The following is a 10,058-nucleotide window of genomic DNA, read 5'->3' on the forward strand; positions in this document are numbered from 1 at the left end:
TACTGCGCTGTCATCGACGAAGGGCCCCGGAGCAGACACGTTGTGTGTCACTCGCGCGTGGCCGTAACGCAGCGGGGCGGTAAACGAGGAGAAATGATGGCTTTGTGTGCCGCGTGAATGCGCGAGCGAGATCCGCAGTGTCCCGTTGCAGCCTAGTCGCAGCAGTGTCGTTCTCTGTTCTCTCTCTCTCTCTCTCTCTCTCTCTCTCTCTCGCGCTATCGGTGGTATATGTTGGTAACCAGAGCGCGGGCGCGCGGAAGAGTGAGAGGGGGAGACATTTAAGGAGAAGAAAAGAGAAGGATGGTGTGCGTGTATACGTGAGGACGTGAGGGCCGTCGCAACACTTCTCGCGCACGTCTTACTCCGCGCTGTCGAGGCCAAAAATAGACGAATGGACGACGAGCGCCGTCATCGTCGTCGTCGTCGTCGGTGGTAGTGATGGTGGTGGTGATTGTCCATCGCGTGCGTTTCTTGGTGATGCCCTGGTACCTTTGAGAGCAGCGTAGATTCGAGCTGCCACCGTCTGCGGAGAGGGAGAGAGAGAGAGAGAGAGAGAAAGAAAGAAAGAGAGAGAGAGAGAAAGAGATGGAGGTACTCAAGACGTCCCAGGAAATCGTCCACGAAGGATTGCTCATCAAATCGCCGCCCACGAAGCTCTGGAGAGCGGTCGGTATACAGTGCATCGCTTCGTCGCTATCTATTTATCTACCTGCGTAGGCCTTGCGAGGCTTGGCCATTGTTTATGTTCGTTTTTGATTGTCAAGTCGCTCTTTATCCTCGAGAAGGATCAACTCTGAATTCTAGAGCATTTTGGCTCGTTTAATCTCTTGTTGTGAAAATTCTTTAGTTTGACAGTAACAGTCAATTTTACTTTAATGAAAATTGGCCTAACCTATTTTCAGAAAAAACTTGTTTTGAGAAACTTGTTTCTATTTTATATACTCTTGATTATTTTGAGACTTGTGATTTTGAAAATGCTCATATTAGATAATACAGTGTATTTGTCTATTCAAATGTTTTTTTATCAGAGTTTTATAATTGATAGAGATATCGTAGAATAACACAGTTAGCAACGATATAAAAAAATAGACAACAATTTGATCAAAGCTTTATATTCTTTTAATAGCGTTGGAGGAAGCGGTGGTTTGCCCTTCGTCACAGTGGCGAATTGCCTGGTCAATATTTTTTGGAGTATTATACGGACAGACGTTGTCGTAAACTCAAAGGTCGTATTGATTTGGATCAATGTGAACAGGTATTGATCATATTTTGTATGTTTTGTTCTTGTTAACTACGAGTACTTATGAACAATCTGCTACAGGTGGATGCAGGTCTTCGATTTGAAAATCGTAAAGAGAAGTACCAGTATATGTTCAATGTCAAGACACCTAAACGGACCTATTATTTAGTAGCTGAGAACGAAGCAGATATGAACAAATGGGTGGATGCGATATGTCAAGTCTGTGGTCTAAAAGCTTACACTCAGGACGAGGAACAACAAAGTAACGATCATTAAACGCACATCTCGCGTTATATATACGTTTTAGAATTAATGATATGCTGTAAATAATTTTTTTAGTGTTCCAATACGAGTCTCAAGAATCCCCGCCAACTTCGCCCACTAGTACGATCTCCGGTCCGTACATTCCTATTAGCGAATGCATTTCCGGTCGTCGGCTTAACGATACTAGCTCCCTGAATTCGGCGCTTGGGCAGGGACCGGAGCATTATGATGCTCCGAGAAGATTAGCGCCTTCGCCGCCTCGATCACCCACGACGACGGATGCCGAGAGCGTCTTTACCGATGACGAATGGACAACACCTGTGCCCGGTGCAAACTGGGATACCCTTCCCTCAACTGGTGAATGTCTAATAATTAATGCGTAGTTTCCTATTTATTTCTTCATTAATTAATTAATTCTGTAACAGGTAACTCGCGACATCACGAGATCGGTTCATGGAGCGTAAGGAAACGCTTCGGCAAGCTTAGAATTGTTGATTCCGCAGTACCACCGGCTGTGGAGAAGTTACCAGTCCCGCCTAGACCGCCAAAACCGCCTCACATGTTACCCGAGAACCCAGGTCATAATTATCTGAATCTAGATGGTGCCACTGAGAGCTCAAAACCGACTACTCCGGCGACACCGGCGTCAACAATCACGCCTGCCGCCACGACAACGGCGACGGTAGGCGCTGTGACTGACGAGTCCTATGATTTTCCGAGATCTCATCAACCACAAACAACGGTCGAGAATAATGCGCCGATCGATCAATCATCGAAACATCATCTTTACTCGAACGCTGCGCCGAGCACTGTCAACGATGAGACAACCACGCACAACGTGTTCCGTTATGATTTTCACGAAGACGAGCCGCCGAGTCCGCGCTCTGAAAATTCCACCACGGCAACATATTCGAACCTACCGAGTCCTCTTGTACGAGACGGATCAAACACCGTCCCAACCACCATGGCGCCGCCTCCGCCAATGGTATATAGAGAGTTAAAACCGGGCAGAAAGACTAGCGATTCGATGTCTGTTGTCAGTAATGAACCATCACCGGGTCCGATAGTAGCGGTATGCGATGTGAGTTCTGCCGAACATTCGCCGGCCGAACCACCAAGCATCAACAGAAAATTGAAACCATCCTTGAATAAATCACCGGTAGAAGGTAGAATTTCTTCGTACACTTTCTTTTTTCTTTTAGTTTAATATATAAAAGAAAAATATAATCTCTATTTTTCCTTTCAGCACCTCATTTGCAATTAGCATCTCCTCCTGGCAGAGGAAGAATGCGAGCGGCGCCTAGTCCGACACCTCCATCGCATATGCACTCGACACGTCATCAGTCTACGTCAGATGAAGACAATAATGCGTTTGAGGATAAAGAGGAGGTTTGTAGCACTTTTCACAGTTCTAAAAAATGTGCGTTGTCGTAATCATTGTGTGTGATGCGGTTTGATGTATAATTTTATTATGCGTAATTCGATTTCCAGATATACTATTATCAAGATCACACTACATTTATTCCGGCGTCTAATCGTCGCTTAGTAGTGCTGCAATATCTAGATCTCGACTTGGAGGCGACGGAGAGTTTCAGTTCTTCGACATTACCGTCCGCGCAGTCGCCGCCAAATACGACGGTGTACAAAACCGTGGATTTTCTGAAAACCGAGGCTTTTAATCGTACTCGGCAACGAGTAGAGGAGGAGAGAAAGTTGTGCTCGGACGAATTAGCGTAGAAAATAAATTTGTATATTATATATAAAATAGATTACACAGATGTTAAATACATCAAGAAGTTACATAATAAACTTTTTACTATATTATATAGATGAAAGCACAGGTCACGCGAGACCTATCTTATTTTAAGTATTAGATTTAGCACATTAGAATACTGTACTATGCAAGCATGTGGTACTATTCTCAATTGAAAGACTGCGATATCAACGCAGTACTTACCAAAAGACAGCGTTCTACTGTTTTTGCAGTGTATCGTTTTATCGTTTTATCGTTTTATCTAGCGGCGGTTTGCTTTAAAAATTGCTATGCTATCAAAAAAGGCAATCGAATGTTAAAACGTTGTATAGCAATAGAAAATGGACCAAAAATGTAATGTTGTAGATAAGGAAAGTGAGAGAACAACAGAATAATAAGCAGAAGTGACACTTTTTCGTCGATTGTTATATCGAAAAAGTCTTTCCGAAAAAAGAATTTTTTTTTATTAAATAAATAAAGTATTCAAATGCTAAAGATTCTTATACTTTGGTACAATTATAATTCTATGTATTCTATTAATTTACAGATATAGTTAACATATGTACGGTATTTTTGTTATCGTAGTATGTATTTGGAATTTTTAAATAATTAAACAGTCCGAAAATTTAAAAAATGAATCTTAAATTATTCGGCTTGAACCTCAAGAATAAAAAAATTTTCACTTTTTGGAACTTTCGTCAATCATTGTATGTACAACGAATAACAAAGCCTATAGTATTGTTTGTTTTAAGATTTCCTATTTTTAGTTTTAGATAAACTGTTATATAATATTTTTTTATCATATCATGTGTCGCAATCTGTTTCACAGAGTCGATTAAATTTTTAATAAGATGTGTATTACAGGAATAGTCACTTACTGCATTCATTTACTAACAGGGTTACAAAATAAAATATCGAATTATATAATACACGTTACACATAAAGATTCTCTCTTTTATCGAAAACTAGTCTAATGTAATGAGACTATAGAAATTATTGCATGCCTTGATTATATACATTCTTATAAAAATTGTTGAAATAAGAGTGATCTTGAATGTATATTGCCATTTTACAAGTTACGTTATAATTATTGATATTGCCAAACATTTATAGTTGAATTTTAATTATTATTTGACACTTCGCAATATATTTATTGCACTTGTATTATCTGATAACAGGAATATAATTGGCGTCGAAAAAGCGAGATATGAAAAAATACGTTTTATATTTAATTTCTAATTACTTTTATTTGTAAATTGTGTATGCTACAGATATATGTATATACATATATATATGCGAGTAAATATGCAGATAACACAATTTTATTTTTATAATTGATAATGTGTAATCGTAAAAAATTGGTTATATTGAATCAGTTGGAACGGTAGAATTATACAATCGTGTTCTTGAAAAAATATGTCTAAAACTATGATTATTATTGCTATGTTAATATTTCAGATTGAATTTGCATGTAGCAACATATATTATACAAAATACGAAATGCATGAAATATTTGATTCAGGACACTAACAGAAATATATATCAACAAGAGTTGCTACAGATTCTCACTCTTACATTTTTTTTATGTTAAATACATGCTCTCATCGAACTTATAATTTGAAAAATTTTCAAAAATGATATGTTTTTAAAAATATTTCAAAGATGTTTGATTTTTCTATGATTTATATAGTATTCTCTAAATCTCTCACTCAAACTGTAATTATATTTTATATGTCGACGTTGTTGTGTAATATGTATATTTTCTCTTATAAAAAAAGGATATATTATACGCGATCATTGCAATATTTCAAGAACAAATATCCTATAACATTTCACCTCGACCAAGTACTTATGTGTGTCACTCTATGGTACGAATTGTATCCCCCCACCAATATTTTGTATAATAGATTTAAATAATCGCTTTATCCTTTCCTCTTGGGCATATGCATCACGTGTATGTATATGTTGCATATCATTAAAGAGAGGTGCAAACGAAACGTAAAACATTTTAGTATTTTATTCCATAATAAAAAGAAAGAAATTAATTTTTTTATCACAGATATTTTTTTAAGACTTCTTTAAACGATTCATAATTTGCAACAAAATTTAAGAATTTTATTCAAGCCATGTTTATTTTAAAAGTTGTTATTTTTAAAGTTTATATATTTTGTGATTTGTATATTTTCACGTATGTATTATAGTGTATATTTTTTAATAAATTTAATAAATTTAAAAATATTTTTAATTTTTTTGTTAAATTACGTGTATTTAATAACTTAATTAATAGTTTAATAAATTAATAACTTTAAAAATAACTACATAAGTTTAAATTTAATAAATAATTTAAAAACTTTTTATAAATCTTTATATATATCTTTATATATATATATATATATATATACAGGGTGTTCGAAGATTCACGCAACACCCTTTAAGGAAAGGTACAGAGTGTTATTCTGAACAGAAAAATCCTGTACCATTTTTTTCTATAACGCTTAATAAAAGAGTTATTATTGAGTGAAGTCTGGCCTATCATCGCCAATCTTTAGCCGGGCGCACGTCAGTGAGACGCTGTAACAGCTGAGCGCTCACGCACATGTACGCTAGGCGCGCGGCTCATTGACGTGCATCCAGCTAAAGGTCGGCGCTGAATTGCCAGACTTCACTCAATAATAACTCTTTTACTAAGCGTTATCGAAAAAAATGGTATAGGATTTTTCTTCTCAGTTTTGCATGCTCTACCTGCACACGATGGGCGATGCGATTGACGCCGGACACCCTGTATATACATGTATAGAACAAGAAATAAAAAAATCGATGAAAAAGATGGGAGAATATATGTACACAAATTATTTCTTGCTGTAAAATTTATGATGTTGTATATGTGTGATAATAATGTTCAAATGTGATTATATGAAAAAAGGAAAGGAGTTAGAGATAGTTAAATTTTTAGGTCTCGAAATATATATATAATAAATAATAAACTATAAACTATTTTCTAAAAATCGGTAATTACTACATTAAACGTTTAATTTACTATTAATTAATATCGTAATAATTTTTTTTTCAATTTTGTATATATTTTTGCATATTATGAGAAAAAGACAAAGAAAAAATCATCAAGGATTGAGATATAATTGATATTTTCCAGCAAAAAAAGAATATAGTAGACAATATCACGCAATTAGCTATCCAATAGAGAATTTTGTCTCCAAAATTTTTTTTATTTATATAATTAGTAGCCTCCATCGCGTATATTTATGTTTCTTGCTGGAAAGTTTCCTATTTTTAATAATTGTCGGTAACGTTTTCTTATTCTTTTACAAATTATTCATCTTTGTGTCATCATGCATTTAGAAAAAATAAAAATTCCTCGAAAAATATTAAATATTCCTCAAAATCCTCTTTAGAATAGATAAAAATCCCAAAATAAAGTCCAAAAGAGGAACACATTACAACGCGTTTGTTCCGTCCACGGAATATATATATATAGCAATAAACTCGTTGCCGGTAACGGTGGTAACGCAATTATCGGCGGCGTAGAAAGAGATAAAGATTACGCGGCATCCTTGTTTTTCCTTACCGGCTGTCACGGTGGAGATTACGCCGTCGGCCATAGAGTGCGTTCGGGAAGAACGCTTTTAGCGCTATGAGCTTGCTTTGACCTTGTTCAACTTTCAGTAAATAACAAAGATAGAATGACGCTTTGCGCGTAAGCGTGTTCCCCGAACGCAGTTACAGATCGGCTCCATTCGCTGTCATTCGCTCAGCGACCGCCGAGTGCGCGTGCGGTGCGTCGCCTCTGTCTCGCTCCCGCTCTCGTTCGTCACGTCGCGTCGCTGCTGTTTCGTCATCGTTCGCTCTTCGTGTTGCGCCGTCGCGGAACGCGTTTCGTCCTTTCGTCTCGTCTCTCGTCTCTCATTTTTCACGCACACAGAACGTTCGCAACAGTCGCGCGTCGCGGCGCGACAGATTCGCGCGTGTTCGTCGTGTAGTCATTCAAGTGCGTACGTATTATACGTATATACATCTTGTGAAACGTTTTTTTTTTGTGCTCCAAATTCCCTCAAAGGAAGTTCTCCTGTTTGGAGTGAAGCTACTCGCGAGAGAAAAGGAAGGAGAGAGACGCTCTCTGCACGTTCGACAGCATCGAGGAGCATTCGCCGTGCTGGGATTTTGCAAATTTTCGAGGTACGTACTCTATATATTTTGCATGCAGATGTGCCTCTCTGTGTATATGTATATGTGTGTGTGTGCGTGTGCGCGCGCGCGCGTCGTACTTTTCGAGTCCCTTTTGGCCGCGTTTTCTCGCTCTCAGAGCGAAGCCGCCACCACCTGTTGGCCATGGAAAAGTGCAACGACTCGTGACGGCCGATGCCTCAAATCGTACCGGCTTGTTTAATCACTGTATATATTATGATGCCGTTTAGACTGCGAATGCAATTTCATTTTCATTTTCGAAATATGTATGATTTGGTTTCACGACGAGAAACGAGTGTGAAGTTTCTCTAAATCTCTTTGGCGCGAAGTCCATCTTTGTTTGAAGTTTAGTTCGATTTTGGAAAAATTATTTGAAGTTTAGTTCGATTTTTCTTATGGCGTTAAAAAGCTTTATTTTTAATCTATTTAACAGATTATTAACAGAGTTGATTCAATAGAAACGACGCACAAGACAAATATATACTTTATAAGTATTTCTTATTTTTCATTTCTTAAATTTATGACCAAACTTTTTTTTTAAACAAACCCGTGTATTTTGGGCAAAATAAGAGCTCGCATATTATGGAATTAATTGCACTCGTCTTGATTAGAATGGATGTGAATACGGCTAAAAATAGACGGTGAGGGATGCAAGAAATATCTTGCGGTGAATGTTATTAGACTCTCTCGATTTTAATTTCCCGACCAAATAAGATCTATCTAAGATTATGAAATAAGACATAATCGACGGAGGAATTTCTCCTTCCCCCGTCATTGATTCGCGTTCCATTTAAAATCTATTCCGCAATATTGTCGAAAGCTCTTGTGTAATGAATCGTACAGGAGCAATATATTCTTTATCAACATATTTATTGAATCATACATTCGATATTTTTTATTGCGTATTTCTTTAGTAAAATAAAGCTTGAAAAAATAGACATAAATACATCGCTCGTTTTTGTTATCATCTCGTCGCTTATTCGCGGAATTTTTTTTGAATCGAGTTTTCTCGATGGATCTCTCGCTCGTGTTCCTCATCTGCGATGTAGAAAATCTTCCTAGATGAATGCAAAGTTAAACGTAGTTTTGCAAGTTAAATTTCGTTTCGCCAGGTAGATCTCGGTTTAACTTCGCGAAGTATACTCGAGACTAATTTGAATTAAACATAGCCAGCGACTTTCGCATCTTTTCTTAGGTTATATTAAACTATATAAATCAAATTATCAGAACACAATAAATTATATATGGAATTAATTTGCTAATTTTTTGCTATTTTTTCCTTTCAAAAATAATTTTTTTGCTCCAACTATTAAAAAATTACGAAGGACTAGATGGCTTAAGATTAAGCTACATTATTGTAAAAAATAGCATATCATAATCAAAGCGAAAAATTAATAAATACTAAAATTAATAAATATACTGAAATAAATATTAAAATTATTTGCTATTTTTATATTCACTTACTTATTTATTCCAGCTTTTAGGGAGATATCAGCGGCGCTCAAGAGTAAAGCGCATTAAAGAAATTAGTTGCTTGCATTATTATAGTATCAGAATGTTCCCTGAATTATTTGCTCTCGAGATATCCAAATCCCGAATTTTTTGCTCGCGAAATAAATTTAAAAAATTTATATTTTATTCATTATATGTACAAGTCTGTTTAAATAAATTAATTCTTTTTTAATTTTTTTATATCTATTGGTTATAGGAATAATTGTATGTTAATATTTAATATATTTAATGTAAACTAAACTTTTTAATAATTGGAGCAAAAAATAGCAAAAAATTAGCAAATTGATTCCACATATAATCTATTGTGTTCTGATAATTTGGCTTAATATAACTTTTATTCTTTTATTTTTCATCTGCGATTATTCTTCCGATATCGGAGCTCTTTTTCGCCGAAACATAAAGCGGTCGGTTATTTTTTTTTTCCCGTTTATTCCCGTTTATTTACGTCGATTGTAATTTTACGGATTGAATGATTTTTTTTTGAGTTCGCGTAACCGGGCCGATCGACGTGGCTCGTGTTTACAAAACACGCGTTGTAGGAATACGCTTCGTCAAGCGCGTTGGCAAAATGTTTTACACGATTGACTGACAGGATTGCACTGGTTCGAAGTAATGAGGCCATTAAAATCGCGTCAACGATAACGACTAATTCGTCGCAGGCGGCGCACGTTTTGCGAAAATATTTGCGTTCATCGCATAAACACGACGAATTATATCTGGACGCTGATATAATTTCGCCTCGACACGTCGTCTAAAGCTAGATATTACAAATGCGTCAATGTTTCTGCGTCGGTTGTCAATTAAAAGAATAAACATATCGTTTATGACGAAAACGAACACACATGAATAGAGATTTAAAGGGTAGTAAAAAGGAAAAACAAAAACTTTGGGTAAAAAATTTGATAAAAAAATTGTTTTTCACTTCTCCAAAAATGAGTTTTTTATCCCATTAATTTATAAGAATGTCGATTTTTTTTTTAATTTATAGCAGGAATCTAATTTCGATGCTTATTTATTAATCTTCGATGCTTTGAAAAATGAGCATTAAATTTATTAAAATTAGATTAAAATCAGATTCCATGTCCTGTG

At 36.0% G+C, this 10,058-nt stretch overlaps 1 protein-coding gene across 1 annotated transcript; it reads left to right on the forward strand.

Annotated features, from left to right (window-relative positions):
• On the forward strand, positions 1 to 5,493 carry LOC126852242 (GRB2-associated-binding protein 2). The gene is made up of 7 exons (XM_050596833.1): positions 1 to 666; positions 1,127 to 1,255; positions 1,322 to 1,502; positions 1,580 to 1,861; positions 1,930 to 2,670; positions 2,751 to 2,893; positions 2,996 to 5,493. The coding sequence occupies exons 1-7, from the start codon at positions 586 to 588 to the stop codon at positions 3,239 to 3,241; spliced, it is 1,803 nt and encodes a 600-aa protein (XP_050452790.1). The 5' UTR covers positions 1 to 585; the 3' UTR covers positions 3,242 to 5,493.
• The last annotated feature ends 4,565 nt before the right edge of the window (positions 5,494 to 10,058 follow it).

This window comes from Cataglyphis hispanica, chromosome 1, assembly GCF_021464435.1.
Source record: "Cataglyphis hispanica isolate Lineage 1 chromosome 1, ULB_Chis1_1.0, whole genome shotgun sequence".
In the NCBI taxonomy this organism is placed as follows: Eukaryota; Metazoa; Arthropoda; class Insecta; order Hymenoptera; family Formicidae; genus Cataglyphis; species Cataglyphis hispanica.

Coding starts and splice junctions, on each gene's coding strand:
- LOC126852242 (XM_050596833.1), top strand. CDS start 586: ATGGAGGTACTCAAGACGTCCCAGGAAATCGTCCACGAAGGATTGCTC. Junction 1,256..1,321: donor ATTTGGATCAATGTGAACAG/GTATTGATCATA, acceptor AATCTGCTACAG/GTGGATGCAGGTCTTCGATT. Junction 2,894..2,995: donor CGTTTGAGGATAAAGAGGAG/GTTTGTAGCACT, acceptor TTCGATTTCCAG/ATATACTATTATCAAGATCA.